This window comes from Pteropus medius, unplaced genomic scaffold, assembly GCF_902729225.1.
Source record: "Pteropus medius unplaced genomic scaffold, Ma_sr-lr_union100, whole genome shotgun sequence".
Lineage (NCBI taxonomy): Eukaryota > Metazoa > Chordata > Mammalia > Chiroptera > Pteropodidae > Pteropus > Pteropus medius.
Genome location: NW_024355205.1, coordinates 29,221,879 through 29,241,465, shown reverse-complemented (window position 1 = coordinate 29,241,465; position 19,587 = coordinate 29,221,879). Strand labels below are relative to the sequence as shown.

At 34.8% G+C, this 19,587-nt stretch overlaps 1 protein-coding gene and 1 pseudogene across 1 annotated transcript; both read left to right on the top strand.

Annotated features, from left to right (window-relative positions):
- Positions 1-6,957: 6,957 nt before the first annotated feature.
- On the top strand, positions 6,958-7,525 carry LOC120598762 (keratin-associated protein 13-1-like). Its single transcript, XM_039857801.1, has one exon. The coding sequence runs from the start codon at positions 7,010-7,012 to the stop codon at positions 7,523-7,525; it is 516 nt and encodes a 171-aa protein (XP_039713735.1). The 5' UTR covers positions 6,958-7,009.
- Positions 7,526-11,759: 4,234 nt separating this feature from the next.
- On the top strand, positions 11,760-11,878 carry LOC120599102 (uncharacterized; annotated as a pseudogene).
- The last annotated feature ends 7,709 nt before the right edge of the window (positions 11,879-19,587 follow it).

Below are 19,587 nucleotides of genomic sequence, written 5' to 3'. Positions count from 1 at the left end.
GAGTTCGGCTGAGTTACAGGGAGAAGATTCTGAGTTTGAATGTCTGGGACTGTGGCATTTATATACTCCCAGTGATGGGTGTGATACACAATGTGATCATGGTTCCTACAGTGGATTTGCTCTTTTGCATATGTGTAACTCAATAATCTTCTCTGTAACTGCAGTTACATTTGAATAGTTTCCCACACATTATATTTATGAGTGCTGTAATTTTGTTGTTACAGCCAAAGCCAGTGAACCACTCCTATGTCAGTAACGCTATGACTGTTTCACACTAATGCGCATCCCATCCCAACCAGGAAAGCATCATGGCCAATAAAATGTTTCCTCTAGCTTATGCTGCCCGCATCTGCTGCCCGATTATGTGCATCTGGTTTGACCTGTGGATACTTCCTTCCAAGGGGAAAATGAAGTAACATCAATTTTCTTCTAGTATGATTCATCAGAGGCATAATTTCCATTGGGATGGGAGCCTTCCTGAGAATGATCCATTGTGTTACCATTTACACCCTTTCTTCAAACAGAAAAGGGTTCCCTTGAAACAGTCCCAGAGAAGATCAATGTGGGCCCATTTCTAAAAAGCCAAGAGGACACTAGCCTGATGAGGGAAGGAGACAATAGAGAGAAAGACGCAGAGAAGGCTCAGGAATTTCAGCCTTTTTTCCTACTGCCCTCTTAAATTATGGTCTGTTTCATCCCGATATTTTTGTAGTTAAAACTTTTCAAAATTAATATAGTTTATAAATGTCGATATATTTTCCTATTCATCATCTACATACATAAATATCTAGGGCTTCTATTCTTTTAGACCATCTCTAGTTTCTCACTCCACAGGCTTTGAATGACTTTCTGGCATTTTCAGAGCCAGGTACCACTCTGCATTTTCCTGGCTAAATTTGAAGTTTCTTTTCCAGTTCTCTTCTTCTTTTCAGATTATATGAATGTTTCTCTTTCTCTCTCTCTTTCTCTCTCTCTCTATCTCTCTCCTACCACCATTTTTCTTTTCTGTTTTTTCAGTGTTTAAGTTTGATTTTCTTTTTTTGTTCATTTGTTTTATTTTTTTGCCTCTGCTTAACTATAGATTTAAAGTTCAAAAAAGTTTGATAGATTTATCATATTCTTAGAGTATAACCTTCCACTTTCTTAGTTCACTCACAAAATATTCGATGTTAAAAATATGCTCTATACTGAAGGAAATGTATTATCATGGTTGATGGCAATATTTTCTTATAAAACTGTAATAAACTTACAGTAATAAATTTAAATAAGTAAAATTTTCTCAATAAAATCTATAGCAACTTAAAAAGTAGCATAATCTAGAAGGAAGAGGACTAAGGAAAAAAGTAAATGCACCCAATTCGAATAGCTACTTGGTGAGTCCTTTACTTTCTGTTCTTCAAGACCAGAATTCCTCTTCACTTTGTGCCTCAGCAAGTAGGTAAAGTGTCCTGTTCATACAGCACTGAAATGCCGAGAACACTGTTCTTTGCCTATTTTTTTCTGTTTTCAAACACAATTCTTTAAAATTGTCTTGATGTTGGTCAAAGTGTATACAATTTCAATTACACAGAATGAATAAATCTGGAGATCCAATTTATAGTAGGGTAACTATAGTTAAAAATACTATTAATACTATCTTGTGTACTTGAAATTTGCTAAGAAGGATGATCTTAAGTGTTCTCACCACATGCACTCACACAGAAAAAACAAAAAACTGCAACCATGGGAAATGATGAATATGTTAATTAGTTTGATTTTGGTAATTTTTTCACAATGTTTACCTATATCAGAACATCATATTGTACAGCTCAAATATATGCAACTTTTATTTGTCACTTATACCTCAATAAAGTATAAAAAAAAGAAAATAACCTTGAAGTTAAAACCTTAAGAGTTAAACAGGGAGGATACATTTATTAGACCAAACTGGAGAATGTAGTGAATTTGTCTTCAGTTACTCATCTCCTTGTTTAAGGATTTTTCTCTGATAAGATATAATCTTCCCTTTGCCTCTAAATCTAAAAACTTCATCTACATTAAGTTAATATAAACTTAAGAAGAATTTGCAAACTCCCCAATGTGGGAGTAAATTAAGCAGAGATATATTGTTTGTTTTATATAACATAGACCTCCCCCACTTTTTTTTTTAACTGAGTTATCAATGATTAAAAATTGAGCTATTTCACTTAAAACTTATCAATCTGGGCTGTTCATCCAGTGGCTTCTTATCTTGCAATTACAGAGTACTGTCACTAGTAATAAACAAAATTATTTTGATGTTTGAAGTGTGTTTCCAACAGAATCTCATCTATAATCGAAAGTTATAACTTTTGGCACCTATCTACTGATCTTTCCAAATTACCAGTCAACCTGTCACTCACATGCTGGGGATCTTGCATTTATTAGTCATCTTGAGTAGAAGCTCAATAAAAAAAGCCAATATTTTTTATATAAACATTTTCTTTAATCACTATGTATTAATATTTATTAGCCACAAAATATGTTTTATTATTATTATGCAACAGAGATTAAAAGGCTTTGAATTCTGTATTCTTAAACATACATTTATTGGACAAAGTTATCATGGCTGCTTTTCTTAAATATGCTACATGCGATACTAAAGATATTTTTCACTGTAATATATTCTCAGTATTTTTCCCTAGGGTCTTTTTAATTAAAATTCTATAAAGTGAAGAATATTGAAGATTTCTCAATAAACGTATTAATGAGGCATCCAATATGTTTTTTTTTTTCCTGTATATTATCTAGAAACAATAGTTGAGAACATGACCTCAAATGCAAGTTGTTCATTTGGAAGGTGATCCTAATAAATATCTGTTGAGGAGTGGGACAATGTGACAAGAAATGGAAGGAAGGCAATACTGGTGCATTACAAGCTAGGCACCACTGTAGAAACTGGAGCTCGATTCTCACAGAGAATTCCCTGCCCAGGAGCTCAGTGCACCCTTGTGAAATGAACAAGTTCTTAGGCAGAGTTCCACAGATGTCCCTAGCAATCAGTCTTCAGAGTTGAACAGATGATTACCCAGGGGAATATGGGCAGAGTGTTGACAGCTTCTTTTGGGGATGGGGCATCCCTTAGAAAAGCAAACATACAATAAATATGAAAAGATAAAGATCTGGAAAGATGTGAAAAGCAGAAAGGTACGAAGGCTCCTGATGAGTTCAGGCCATATCGAAACATAGTATCAGGCACATGTGTGTGGTATGGAAATGGGAGAAGTGGGAAGGAAAAGTGGGTACCCACGATGGCAGCGCTGGAATTTCCTCAGTTTCGGTGTCATCTACTACCATTTAAACAACTGTAGCAGACTTTGCAATGGTCACTTTCACTGCAGCTACTCACTTATTTGAATCATTCCTATGTGTTATAAAGATAAATAAATCCTCAAAATTACATAAAATTAGCAAAGTAACATTGCTGAAAATATTAATTTCTCTTCGAAAACTTCAGAGAAATACCAAAGCATTCCATTATTGGGCTCCTATATGGGCCAGAACTGAAGCTAAAAAAAATGAGCCTGCAGATCTGGAGTTGCTATTCCCTAAAAATTACATGTTGATTTTAAAAGTAATGACTAAGAGGATGGGAGAATTTTTGTAAACTCGCAGAGCTAGAGAAGCAAAATTGGAATTCAGGGCCCACCTGTGGTTGTCAGGCCTGGCTGGCCCAAGGTCTGGCTGTGATCCAAGGTCTGGCCTTTATCCAAGGCCTGGCTGATCCAAGGCCTGACTGGCTCGAGGTCTGGCTGGTCCAAGGTCTGGCTGTGATCCAGGCCTGTGGCTAGGAATAGGACTCCAGACTTAGAAAATGTGTAAACATACTTCAGCTTATTGTATCACGCAAGTGTGGCTGAATGCCACTTTTGTACTCTGCTATGTGAGGAGCCATGTGGTGCCCTGGAGAGGAGAAGGGGAGAGCAGAAGGAGGAGAAGGAGAGAGCAGAAGGGGAGCACAAGAAAGGGTAGCAGAAGTGCGTGCAAGACTGCAGTGCCCCAGGCAATAGACTGCACTCCCCAATAGAACTGCTCTTCCCATCAGAAGTGAGCTCCACACAATAAAGTTGGTGCCAGCCGTTTCATCCTCACGTCTGCCTCTTGGGCATTCTTCCAGCTGGGCGTCTCACCATCGAACCTTCCCTTCTCGGTCAGCAATACCCCTGACACTTGGCAGAGCCGACGTGATCCATTAAGTTCTGACACCATCAAAGACCTGAGACCATGGAAAATACCCCAGACCTTAGAGAGCCAATTCCAAGATGTAACTTTGAATTGCTAATAGATAGATTCTCATAAGGGCTGATGCCCTGGTTTGAATGATCTCAATTCTTGATTGAATTAAAATGATCAAGGATGTCGGTTGCCAGAAACATAAGAAATCCTCTCTGGAGGAAGATAAAATCATGCAGATACAAACATACAAATAATAAACAAACAAATAAATTTATTTATTTATTACTCGAATATTTATTAGTCTCTCAAAATATAGCAGGAGTATGAGAAAATAAGATTGAAACATAAGAGAACACCAGAAAATAGAATCAGAAGGACACAGTCCACATAAAGGACATGTCAAAGCAGACATTAAAATACCTACGCTAAGAATTTAACAATATGAAATAGGAAAGTATTGTTATTAATAAATAATTATGTTTAAAAAATTAAAGACAAGATTGAGAATTTTCATAGAAAATTGAAAACCACACAATAGAACCTAATTGAAATTATAGAAATTTGCATTATAATAACATTTAAAAATCTTGATGTGCTTTATCAGGAGATTAAACATAACTGAACAGGCAGTGGGTGAACTGAGAAATGAGATGGATGGAAATTCTCAGACTAAAGCATAAAAAGACAAAAAAGATTAAAAACAGAAAAAAGTATAAGGCATACATTACATAGTTTAATAGTGTACTTCATGTATAATTGGAATCTCAGTAAAGGGAAGATAAGAATAAGACAAGCAATATTTGAAGAGACTACGACTGAGAATTTACCCAAACTGTTGAAAGTTATCACCGCACCTGTGGAACAGTGTTGGGAAAAATGTCTAGAGCTGGGCTAAGGTGGAAATGGCTGAAAGATGAGCATTAGCATACATTACCCAGAGAGTCTGCAACATATTCTCCAAAGCTAAACTCCCAATTTTTTTTTTTATCATTAAATGACTGAAATAATTTTCTTTGTTAACTAATTGGCATGCCAAGTCTGAGTTATTTACTATCTGCCCACAAATTAGTTTAATTCCAAAAAAGTATAAACAAGATTCAATATACTCTGATTTCCTGCATTTTTCTCTCTTCAGAACCTCTCCTTTGTATTATAAATTTTATCTCGCTTTTGATTCCTAACTTCAAAGTTTAAGGACTGTCTCTCTCGCATTTAAGTAAGCATTTAGAATGTTTAACATGCACAACAAAGAAGTGCATCTGGATATCCTTCAACACGCAGATTAAGGAAGCATCACAAATTCCAAACAAGATAAAAACAAAGAAAAACATGCTGATCAGCCCTACCGCCAGACCAGGAGGAAATCTGCAGAACAAAGGAAGATTTCTGCTGGGATTGCTAATGAACCATTTCCCCACACCATGAGGGGAAAATAGGAAAACAGAGTCTTTTTAAATGGTGCCCTATGCAAAATAAAATCATTCATTCCTTGTGGCTAAAAATATAGGGAACCTATGGATCAAAGGCTGGGAACTACCAGCAGACTTTTTGTGCTACCTGTTTTTACCTTTTCTTGCTACATACTCTTATCCTTCCTTACTGTATGCCTATATTAAAGGAAAATAGGTAGACAAAATCTTTAAACTGTATGTAATTCACAGAACCTAAGAATGATATATCAGCTAAATTCCCTGACACTTGTGGTTTTTTCTTTTTCTTGTCTTGGCCTTTTTTCTTTGCTTTCTCTTGTCTTTGCCTTTTCCCTTCTCTAATAAACTTTGCTTTTGACTCTAAATTTGGCGTGTACTTGAATTCTTTCTTGCACTTAGCAAAGAACTCTTGGGTGAATTTGCCTCGTCCTGCATCACTGTCTTGGCTGTGCTCCGTCATTGCCTGAGAGCAGTCCCTGGGAAGGCAGGCTTTCGTGCTCATGCAATGTTAGATTTTGGACCACATCCTTGGCCAGTGAAGGCTCTTGTAGTTGAAGGTCTGAGAAGTAAATTCTCAGGGTTGCTACACATATGGATGCAAACCAGTGAGGACTATAGGCCTCACATCATATACACTGAATCCCAAACTCAATTGTTTCCTTCTTTCGTCTCAATATTGCTTAGCTCTTTGATAATCTTCATTAGGGCCCAAATTGGTCTCTATTTGTGACCGTCTTTGTTCTGTCCCTTGCTGTCGCCATGTCTCCAAATAATTGTCCAGGTGTCTCTCTGGCTCTAGCCTTCAGTAATATTTGATTTCTCTTGGCCGACACCTTTCTCTCCACTGCATCTGTGGCATACTGTGTAACAGAATGTAACGGATGGACAATAATTTTGGAGAATTAGAAAACGTAGTGACAAAAAAGGGTAGTATTTAGTAGGTTCCTCATTAAAGCTAAAGTTTGGCCTCTGCAACATGGTCAGTGAAGAAAAATAATTTTATCTCGTTTTCTACCATTTACTCATTACCAGAAACAAGACCTATGAAGCTGACGAGATGAAAAGGAGGGGCTTTCCTGACGACTGTAGGATAAGCGTTAGCATAAAACAGTCACAGCATTTCTGACCTAGGAGTAGTTCATTGTTCTTGGCTACAACACCAAAATTATAGCGCCCATAAATGCAATATGTGGAAAACTATTCAACCGCAATTACAGAGATTACTGAGTTACACATATGTAAATGAGGAGAACAAATATGTCAAGGATGACCCCGTAGGTTACCACGCCTATTGCTGAGTATATAAATGCTCCTGTCTAGAAGGTGACATTCACACTCAGAACTTTCTCACTGTAACTCAGCTGAAACTCACATCTTCCGCCGACATGTCCTACAACTGCTGCTCTGGAAACTTCTCCTCCCGCTCCCTTGGGAGCTACCTGCGCTCTCCCCGCTCTTCCTGTGGCTCTTCCTACCCCAGAAACCTGGTCTACAGCACTGGCCTCTGCTCTCCCAGCACCTGCCAGCTGGGCTCCTCTCTCTACCGTGGCTGTCAGGAGACCTGCTGTGAACCCACCGGATGCCAGACGTCCTATGTGGTGTCCAGCCCCTGCCAGATGTCCTGCTACCGCCCAAGGACCTCCACATTCAGCAGCCCCTGCCGGTCAGCTCACACCACATCTGTGGGCTCTGGGTCCAGCAGCAGCTGCTCCCTGGGCTATGGATCCAGAAGCTGCTACTCCCTGGGCTGTGGTTCCCGTGTCTTCAGACCCCTGGGTTATGGCCTCTGTGGTTTCCCTTCCCTAAGTTATGGATCTGGAGTCTGCCGCCCAACTTACTTTCCTTCCAGAAGTTTCCTTTCATCTTGTTACCGGCCATTCTGTAGATCTGGCTTTTATTAATTAATCTGTAGAAAAGTCAAATCTATTTGAGAAATGCAGTTTCTGTATTGAGAATATCTATTGTCTGAATTTCCTTCATTCGAAAGTATTCTGATATTCCTTGATCAGCAACAACTCTTTACCTCTTCAGCCCTCAGACATTGACTGATAGACTAACTCTGTTGGATTACAAAATTAATGAGTAGCTCAAATTACATTGTTGATAGAATTTGTGGTTTTGCATTTCTCATCAAAATAGAAAAATCAAATAATTTTATTTTAATAAACTCTTCATTCTGCTATTCGAATATGCTGTTAATGTTGTTATTTATGATCAGATATCAACTAGGATCTCTGTCATCATTGCTTCTGTTAATGGGATTTGCAAAGCTCAGATTTCAGTGGCTGTGCACTAATTTTAGTTGGGCTTAAGTATTTCCCTTCTCCAAGCAGGCATTTTCCCTGGATGCCCACGTTTCTACGTATAGCCTTTCTCTTCATGCTGATTTTAAGAGACTTGAATATCCTTGTTCACACAAATCCGGATCATGCATCTCTAAAGACATTATGTATCAGAGAGGTTAAAGAATGTAGAAACAAAATATAGATATATGTGATGAGGCCTGCGTATGAAGGATATTGAAATGGAAGACTAGTGTGTGGGTGTAAAGTTTCAGAAAAAGTCCACCCTTAGATTTAAGTAATCACAGTGCAGGAAATGTCTTATATTTTTTTAATTGGCTAAATACCTGTACCTCAATTACTATTTTTAATCTGCTCAAATTGTCTTCATTTGTGTAAGAAGGCAGGGAACAAACTTAGATGAGAAGGAACGAGGCTCAGCAGGTAGGAAGTTGCACCTGGGTTCATTGCGAACATGTAAACTAAATCTAACAGCAAATGAGAAACTAATATCATCAAAAACAACTGTCTCAGTTGTATATTGAAATAAAACTGGATATCTTTTGTTTATACCAATCTTCTCTCTTATGTCCGAGTGTTATAAAAAATAAGGTACTAACATAGGTAGTATAATAACTGGAGATATAATCTTTAAATGGAACAAAAACTGTTAAAAAATTTTTTTTTTTTAAATAAGATACAGAAACATCCCTGAAATTAGGAAGTGGATTGCAGAGTATGAGAAGGTTGGCAAAAAAACAAAGAAAAAAAACAAAATAGTCATAAATATATGTCAATCATCTCATGCTCTTTACTTCCTCCTTTACTACAAACATAATAAAAGGTGAAATATAGAAGAAACTGTAGACCATCAATTCAACCTACTTATTCTACAGAGGTGGATATTGAAACATAGTAGAATTAGTGTTTTACCACTTTACACAGAAAGTTATTGTAGAGTTAAAAGTAGAACTACTTTATTCGATCTAAAAGTCCCATTCTCTCATCTCCTCTTTCCTCATGTGCCCCCTCTCTTCTGCTTTTTCATGTCCATCCTTCTTTTCTTCTACCATCTTTAGGAAACAGTCACAGTCCTTTATATATAGGAAAAAATAAGAGTAAAAAAAAAAATTGGGGAAAGAAGTTCATCAGCCATTGCATTATAAAATTTAAAATGGTAAATAGTAAACTCTGTAAATAGTTCAGCTCATGAAGTTTAATGACCCAGGTTGGTCTCAGACTCATAATCTCTACCCAAGAGAAAGAATGAAATTTTGCACCCAAACTGCAAGCCGATGGCAGAGCAGTAATAGGCAACAGCTGTAGCTTTTTGGCTAAGCCAAGTGCTTCGCTGTTAATGTCTTCAGATTTCAGATGCAGGAATGGAAACTTTTCTTTCAGGAATATACTAGTACCTTAGTTTTCTATTACTCTATAAGCAAATTACATCAAAGTTAGTGGATCTTATAATTCTGTGGGTCAAAAGTCACACACAGTCTCACTGGGTTTAACTCAAGATGCTGGCAGGCTGCATTCCTTTTCAGAGGCTCTGGAAGAAAATCTATCTCCTTGCCTTTATTAGTTTCTAGAGGACAAGGCCACCTGCATTCCCTAGCCCATGCCCAGCTTTCTTTGTCTTCAAAGTCACCAATGATAGGCGAAATCATTCTTGCGTTACCTCAGTCTGACCTACTTGTATGCCTTTCTCTTCCATTTTTAAGGATGCTTATAATTATACTGGGTCCTCCTGGTAATCTCCCTATTTTAAGGTCAACTGATTATCAACTTTAATTTCATCTGCTACCTTAATTATCTTCTCCACGTAAGGTAACACATTCACAAGTGCCATGGATATCTTTGCATGTGGATATCTTTGAGAGGCCATTATTCTGTCTACCAACACTAGTAAACAAAACTAGTAAATTTATAAAAGCAAATCACAGATTGATTGGGCATAAATAGACAGCAGTGTGATGAATGTTCACAAACAGTAAAATTCAATGGTGGGGACAATGAACATGTAATACCACAATTACACCTGCAGTTATATATAATACTCTATTTCAGGGTGATAATCAAGGTAAGAAAAATGTGTTATTTTATAAAAAGAAAATCATAACTCCTGAACTGATGTCTTGCCATTACCTCTCAGGAAACTGTACTCTCCTTCATTCTGAGTCTCTGGCACATTTTAAAATTCCAAGATTACAGATTCTACTTTTTTTTTAATATATATATATATATTTCAACAATTAATTATAGTATAATGAATGGTGCTCTTTCAGAGTTCACCACATTAACCCCACTCTACACAATTAATGGGAAACCAGCTAGCACTAATCTGGCTTATATTGTTGTTTCCGGTTTTCCAGTTTCCTCCTGCTGCACACTTTGACAGATGCAGAATATCACGAATTTTAAACCCTGGGGTTTAGGTCTCAAGCTTCTGTGCACAAATAACTATAATTCCAAAAGCTGTGGATGGTCTACTAACTGGTTTCCAAAACTAAATAGAACCAGTTTTCACAAAATTCTCTCACGAATCATTTCTAAGCATTTGATTTCAACAATTTCTATTTATTAATGTTCATCTCACCTGTGAGAGCAGCTTTATCCTCCCCAATTTTCTGCCCCCATTAAAAAAAAAATGTTTTAGTCATGCCTCAGAATATACTGTCAAACATTCTGTCAATACCACTGTTTTTCTCAATATTTTCATTGAGCCTTTACCATGACCCCAAATCTGTACTGTGGAAATATATTATTGAACATATTTTTTAAAAATAAGATGACATTTGTGTGTTACTGCAAAATGAAAACTATATTAAGACTGTGGTCTAACAAGACTGAAGGTCTAACAGAGAAAACAAGGCTAAATAAATAATTACATATTTCCAATAATAATGAGCTGTGAATGAATTCTCGATGTTAAAATAATGGAGAAAGATCTGACTTTGGGCGGTGAACCCAGAATGCAGTATACAGATGTTATGTTATGGAATTGTATACTTGAAATCTACATAACTTCATTAACCAATGTCACCCCAATAAATTTGATTAAAAATAACATACATTAAAGGAAGCTTACCTAATCTTAGAAGGCAAGAAAAGTTTCTGAGGGGAATATCATTTGAAATAGGTATAAAGAACAGGTAGGGGATAGACAGGCGGGGCTCAGAGAAGTGCTGTAAGGACCAAAGTCTTGAGATGTGCATTAGAAAACTAAAAGTCATTTTGGCTGGTCATTGAGGGAAAATAAAATAATGACTTGGAATTAGGCCAGAAAGATTTTGGGGCCATTTTCTTCAGGACTGCACTTTCTGATCTAATTCAGGACTGCACTTTCTTCTAAAAGCAGTAAGAGCCACTGAGTGGTTTTAAGCAGAAGTGTAAGATTTTCTGACTTGTTAGTTTAAAGACTCTTTTTGTTCAATTAGTATTTACATAAGATGAAATGAACAGATATTAAGGATAGTTTGATGCTTTTGACAAATATATACACCTATGTTCCAACCACCTGATCAAGATATAGAGGGTTCTTCCATCCCAGGAAGTACCTTTCTCCTTTTCAATCAACTCCACGCCTCCCTGCCTCCTAGAGCCAACTACTGTAATGATTTATATCACCGTTGAATAATTTTGCCTGTTTTAGAACTTCATAAAATTAGATCATACACTGTTTTTATGTATATCCAGCTTTTTCACTCAACATAACATTCTTAAGATTCTTCGTGTTGCTTATGTTTTATCCATTTTATTTCTCTCTAGTGTTTCCATGTGTGAATAAATCACAATGTGTTTATCTCTTCACCTGTGATGGACATTAAATTGTTTCAAGATTAGAAAAACAAATTACTACAGCCATGCCACACTGAACAGGCCCGATCCCATCTGATCTCAAAAGCTAAGCAGGGTGGAGCATGGTTAGTATTTGGATGGGAGACCACCTGGGAAGACCAGGTGCTGTAGGCATAAAAAATAAAAAAAGAAGGGATTGTAAGCTGACAAGGTCCTTGCAATCAGTGAGGTCAACCAAAGGTTGCTTCGCCTAAAAACAAAACAAAACAAATTAATAATCAATAAAACTGCAATGAACATTTATCGTTTCAGTCTTTTTGTGAACATATCGTTTTAGTTTTCATTGGAGAAAAACCTCCAAATGGAATTTCTGGCCTATAGAGTGAGTATATAAGTAACTTTATTAGAAATTGCCAATCAGTTCTCCAAAGTTAGTTTTATCACTTAACTCTCCCAGCAGCAATGCCCTCGAGTTTTAGGAGCTCCACATTCTCATTGACATTTGGTAATATAACCTTTCTTTTAGCCATTGGATGGATGTCAGTGGTATCTCATGTGATTTTAAGTTATATTTATTGGTGAGTAATAATTTTCTGCGCCTTTTCTTGTGTTTATTAGCTATCCTCATATCTTCTTTTTCGTAGTGTTTATGTTTTTCCACATTTTAAAAGAGGTTATTTTCTTTTTACTGATATGTTGAAATTCTTTACCTACTCTGGAAATCTCTACAAATAAGTTTATTGTTAGACTTACATATTGCTAATGATTTCGTATTTGTGACTCCTTGCACTGTTAATGAGAACTTGTGATAAGCAAAAACGTTCATTTCATATTGATGAAATCAAAATAAAATTTATCAGTTATTTTTATTTTATAGTACGTTTTCATATTTTCTAAAAAAATCTTGCTTATCATGAGGTTTAAAATATATATTTTTATGTTTTCTTCCAGAAGCTTTAACATTTCGGCTTTTATATATAATTTTATGACATACGCCAACATATTTTCTTTCCTTTTGTTGTTTTGTTTTGTTATACATGTATTCAGTGATTCTAAGATTCTAAAAACATTTGTTGAAACAACATTTTTTCCCATTTGAATTTGACATTTTTGTAAAAAAAAAAAGGCAATACACCTGAGTCTACTCCAGTACTCTATTCTATTCCATTGAGTTATCATCTTTATGTATGGCAGTATCATAACGCTATTTCTCTCATCCCCAGTAAGCCTGAGAAACTCCATTTTCGAACTCTTCTTAGTTCAGGAAATGAGATCTTTACACATAGCAATTTACTAATCAAATTACTCAGTTTTCTAATTCAAGATATCCATGCTCACAATACCATATCGTTCCTATCACCTCACTCTGTAAATTTCACTGTAACTCAGCTTAGCCCCAGTATCATAAGATTGAAAAAAACTTTTATTTGGTGGTGGGAGCATTAAAAATGAAGCGACGTTTAAAAGTAAATCTAAAAGTTGCAATTATCTTAATTTACCAAAAACATGAGACCTATGAGAACAGATAAGGGTAAGTATAAAAAGATAAGTCAGATGACTGAAGCAGATAAAAAATGTACTTTTTATTCAAGGAAGAATGAAAGTTCAGTGTTTTACAGTAAAAGGAATTAAAGTTCAGTTGTTTTACAGTAAAAGGAAAGTTTATATAGAAACAGAAGACAAAGATAACAATATAGGATGGCTACCTGTGGATATCCTATTAATCGGAAGTTATTATTCTCATGCAAACAAGTGCAATTATCTAATTGGATAAGTTTACTCCAGTCTACACAATTAAGCTATTTTTATTCACTTTCTACACTCAGCTTGTAAAATAATTTCTCTGGGAAGCTTTGTTGACTTCTAAAGTAGTTAAGATCTTATAGTTAAATTGTACTTATATAATTTAAAGCTTGTATACAGCTTTAATCATTGTTGTAATTAAATAGTTATTTGGTTAACCTTGCTGGTGGTAAGTTAGAGAAACAGGAGCCACATTTTTAAAACTTGTTTTTAAATTTTCTCATCACAGAGTAACATATGAATGAATGCATTCTACTTGAAAAAAAAAAAATCGTAATAGAACATTTGTTCATGATGCATTCCCTAAGAGCAGAACCGAATGAATGTTATTTGAGAACTGACTGATACCGACAAGATGTTTGACGATGTACTAGTAAGGCATGACTAATAAAAAATATAAGAGTTAAGGTTCGGAAGAAACAAAGCTGTTATCTGTAATCACTAATGTGATGAGAAGAAATAATAGAAATTGGTGAAATAAATTGCATAGAAATGACTCCTGATGAGTTTCCTGGGAACTGAATATATTAATTCCTAGAAGTCAGAACCACATGCTGGCTGGTAAAAAGTTGACTGGAAATTTCTGGAAATAGAGAAGCTTGGGTAGCAAGAGCTTGACACCTGAACCCCTGCATTTACAGAACCAGTGAGTGTAACAGGTGGGCAGGGGCTGCATCAGGCGGAAGCTGGAAGTCTGGTAGGGACGGGACCTGTAAGAGACCTAATGGGAACTTGGTAGGGAGTGGGGATGTCTTTGTAGGGGACTGGAGACCTGGGATCGCTGTTGTTAAGTTGCTGGCATATAGGGAGAACCTCATCTTGTCCTGGTAAAATCAGAATGTTTTAGAAGAATTAGGAATATGAGCTGGCTGTTTCTGAGTAGCTTTGTATGAAATTGGATAAAGTTTCTTGAGATATAATGATAAAGTTTTTATACTTTGAAACTTATACCCTTAAATGAGACATTATTATATTTAACTTCGGCACCAGTTGTGATGTTCCAAATTTATAGTCTCCAACATTGTAATTACTCCTTTTGTATGGGTATTTCATTCTATTGCTGTGTAATTACTGTTGAATTTATCCCTGATTTATTTTTAAAAGGAAGTTTACTTTTTAACTAAAGTATTTCCAGGATCCAAAGAATCACTTTCACAGCTGAAATATGCAGATAATTTTTCAACAATTAGAGATAGCCACAACTTAGCCAAAAAGATTTCCTCCTCATTAATGCAATTTTTTTTCTATGTTTGCGGCCTCTAAGATAACAGTGACTCACAAGTGGGAGTTTGCATGGGGGGAGGGCTTGGATTGCTGCATTTTCAAAAATCGTGAAACTTATAAACTAAATAAGATTGAGTTCACAGGGGAGCATTCAACATTGCCATTTCAAATTTTGTCAGGAAAAGCCAAAAAGATTTCTATATTTTCTCTCACTGTTTCAATCCCTTTAGGTTTCCCAGTAACACTCTGGAAACTAAGATTGTTTTCCAAGCAATCTGATGGTGATTATGATGGTGGTGATAATGGGGAGCAGGAGAAGAAGGAAGAAGGCAATTGAAAAGGAAAGAAGATGAGATCACATGGTACAATTAAAAGTGTTTCAAAATGAAATGGAGGGACCAGGGATTCTATCCTTATCTTTATCACTAACTTGCAGCCTGACCTAGAAACTAGGTAGGTTTCAAGTTCCTTTAGGTTTCAAGTTCCACATCTATACAATAAGAAAAGCTTAACTATTTATACGGTCACTTATATCTCTCATATTTAATGCATTTAGGAAGAGAGTGGGACATTTCATTTCCTCGAAGGAATGGCACCTTTGGCAATTCCATTAATCCCGTGCACCTCTATTTTGTCACTGACTTCAAGGGCCTTAGAATATAATACGTAAATTCCTCACAGGTCTGCTTGAGGGTAAATGAAATTATATTTAGGAAATTTCTTTAAAGATTTCTTTCCTCTACACAAAGATACCAGTTTGTTTTTATGTTTGGCTCATTTACAACAAGCTATATTTTTATCAATTTATTTTCTGAAGTAATATATTTATAAAGGCTTAGAAGGTAATCATAAAAAAGTCACCAATTTCCTGATGAGATTCAACTGAACCAGACATACAGACTGCTCTTGAAGCTCATTTTCAGCTACATTGAACTTGAGCCTTGAGAAGGCACCAGGATGGAACCTAGACCCTTACACCTGGTTCATCGATAACTTCCTTACACACATTTAGACAAACGAATCAGACTAGAAGCTGGTTGTTAGAATGCAAAATTCAGATGCTATTGCTAACCAAAGTGGGGTGAATTCAGTTCTAGTTACTAAAAGATCATAGACTTTCTTTTCTAAATTTTACGAACATTTACTAGTTCTCCATTTCATTTTTATCATAAAGCCATAAGAACCAAACCATACAAAACCATATAAAAAATCTTTGCTTTCTATATTCCTGGTGTATATGTTAACTTCTTAATTTTCTCTTGCCAGCACAGAAATATGTTCAAGCGAGCTCTGAGTGAATTCAATTCTCCTCTGCTCCTGAGATTTACAGAGATAAATGCACCTTCAATCTATGAACTTTCAGAAAATACCACTTTAGAAGAGTTAAAATTCTAAAGATATTAGTTAGGATCTGGCACACACTTAGGCTTTCACAGCTTATTTACAGTGGAATATTCATCTTATATTTTTATTCCACAAATAAACAACAAAAAAATTAAAAATAAAGATAACAAACCACTGCATGATTTTTGGATTAACTTTATTACATTCAGATCATGTAAATTTTATTTTGTGGATAAAATCTATGGAAATAAATTCTACCACAAATTCTGGCTTTAGACTTTAAATTTGGGTGATTGTTTATTTAGTGCTGGAAATAGTTTTTAGAAGCTTAAAATGAGTAGATATGATAGAAATGAATTATACATTTTTAACTTAAAAACATCATATTATAGTCAATTAATACTATTCATAATCATCCAAACTTAAAAAAAAAGAGTGTAAATTGGGAAATAATTTGAAATGCATGATAATGATGATACAATCTAGTAAAATTTGAGTGATACAGCTGTTTAGAAGGAAAATATTAGATCTTAATGTATATGTGAAAATACGAGAAAGCTTGAAATCAAATTTTTAGTACCCTATATGAGGAAACTAGAAATGTTAGCAATTTAAACCAAAAGAGAACTTAAGATAGGACATTATAAAGATATGAACAGAAATCAATAAAATTGAAGTCAAACATGAAACAAAACCAACTAGGTCAAAATTTGGGTTTTGTGAAAAATCAATTCTTTTAATTTTTAAAAGAAACATCATATAGGAAAAAAAGTGACTAATAGCTGCACACAATTTAAATAAGTATTTGAAAAAAAATATTTTTTTTATATTCCAAACCAGAATTAATTTTTTCTTCATTTCCTTTAACAAGTAAGGTAAGTCTCTTACCCTTCCTTATTCTTCCTGTTTTGCAAACACTTATTCAAAATAGCCTTCATGGAAAACTTAAGAGTAACCACATTAGACAAATGTGGAAAGTTAATAAATTTGTTTTCAGAGTATAGAATCTTAGTTCATACCCTCGGCACCAATCAGAGAGGCTTGTAACCTCATTCTCTTCTAGTCTATATTTATCTCTAATTCTACATGTGCATAATGGCAAATAATGATGGGTATTAGTTGAAGGAGACTTTCCATGCACTCAGATCCTGGTCAACCAAGCCCCAACCTCCCAACCTTGTACTGGTTAGGGGTAGTTTTGTTTTATTTTATTTGTTTGTTTGTTTTTTAGAAAAAATGAATTACTCATCATTATTACACAACTGGGCACTTTTAAGATATGTGTGTTCTTTACTGTGGAAATAGTGACTTGTGATATTTCCATTTGTAGGTCTCTATTCCTGAGATATGGATCCAATTGTTTCTGATCAGAGAAATATTATCCATTGATTATGGTACTGACTTTTTCAATTGTACCCACTTCTAGAAATTGATAACCAAATCATCGAGCATCAAATTAATTAATTTTATAGTTAATTTTTAAAGATACAAATTTTATAATTTATTTTCAACCTTTTAAATATTTCATTCCACTTACTTCTGGCCATAAGAAAGTCAGCTGCATTTCTTGTTACTATTCCCTCATATGTAATATCTCTTTTTTTCTCTGGCTACTTTTAAGGTTTTCTTTTGTCTTTACTTTTTATTAGTTTACTATAATGTGCCAAAAGCTGGATTTTTTAATTTATTTTAAGTCAAAATAAATTTATCCTAAGATTCTTGGATTTGTGAGTTGAAAGTGTTTGTTTGTTTGTTTGTTTGTTTCATGATGGCTTTTTTTGTCAAACGTACAAAATTTTTTACTACAGTTTTTCTGTTTCTTCCCCCGGGACTTTTGTTATATAGTTTTTGGATTGCTTGAAATTGTTTCAACAGGTTTTCAATCTTTACTCTGTTTTACTTTGCTTTTTTTCCCCTGTTCTTTGTTTCTCTATGTAGCTTAGATTAGATAATATTGTGTTTTTAAATTCATCTTCAAGTTCACTTATCCTTACTTCTGTCTTGTAAAATATTCTCTTAATACTATTTTTATTTTAAATCTTCAACTTTCTGTTTGAGAATACCAATTTTTAAAATTATTTCCATATTTTTAAATTCCCCATATATTTATCAATTATATTCATCTTTCTCTTAAATTATTCACATATGCATTAGAGCCATTTTAAAATCCTTTCCAACTAATTCTAATATTTATGATAAATGTGATTTGTTTCTATTGATCGATTTTCTTTAGATTAGGGTAACATTTACATGTTCTCTGAAATTTTTTGTAAGGTTTTTATTGCATTACAGGTATTCTATATAAAAAAAACAGTGGATTGTGAAATATAAATATTTATATTTATATACCCATATGACAGTATTTACGCACACATATTATTATATGATTAATACACGTACGTGCACAAACATGCACCTCCAGTTTCCTTAAACTCCAGTCAGACATGCTTCCACTCTGATCTGAGTTCATTATCACATTCTATATTTTAGCTGGGAGGGAAGTTGTTTCATATTTTCAGACCGTGTCAGTTTGCCTTTGAATTAATTTGAGTTTTGTTAGTTTTAATTATTCTATTTTACAGTTTTAGCATTTTCATGTTCATTTTTATATATTCTAGCACTCTGTCAAAATTGTTTTTTTATTTCTTAAGAATAATAACCACGATTATTTTTCTGTATATTTCTAACATGTCCATTACCTAGATCTCTTGTAGGTTTGTTTATACACTGTTGTCTCTTGGTATGGTCTTTCTTTCTTTCTTTCTTTTTTTCTTTTCTTTCCTTCCTTCCTTCCTTCCTTCCTTCCTTCCTTCCTTCCTTCCTTCCTTCCTTCCTTCCTTCCTTCCTTCCTTCCTTCCTTCCTTTCTTTCTTTCTTTTTTTGGTAGGACTGGTAATTTTTAATCAATTATCATAGATAATTTGAGGCTCTAAATGGGTATATCTGCAGTGGAATTTACTTTGGATGTACCAAGCTGGGGTAAGATTACTAACACTCTCCTATTATCAAGACTGATGCAATTCAAAGGTTGGCTTTAGTTCCCGTACATCATATCCTACGTTTTCTTATCTTTAAAATTCTAGTAGAGTCTTTAAAATCTTAGAACATTTCAAAAGCCTAGAATGTTTACCTGTATTCCCAGCTATTTAGAAAGCCCTGGAATCCAATTTTGTTCATTCACACCGTGAGCTCGTTAACATTATTGGAATCGATGAACAACTCTAGGAAGAAAATGGTCAAAACACCAACATTTTTTTGATTTAGAACCTCTCGTAATTTTGATCTAGCAGTTTTTAACCTGATGGTGCTCTAGTGTTTGTGCTCAGATTATTTTATCTAGTTTTTATTAGGGTTCTTATTGCTGGAATGATTTAAATTACTCAGTTTAATGCTGTCAAACATTATATTTGGTAAATAATATCATGTTAAACTTCCTCATATAAGGGTGGTTGGTAAAAATGTTTATTTTATGATATATGCAGAATTATTTAGAATGGACAAAAAATCTGGAGC

Coding starts and splice junctions, on each gene's coding strand:
- LOC120598762 (XM_039857801.1), top strand. CDS start 7,010: ATGTCCTACAACTGCTGCTCTGGAAACTTCTCCTCCCGCTCCCTTGGG.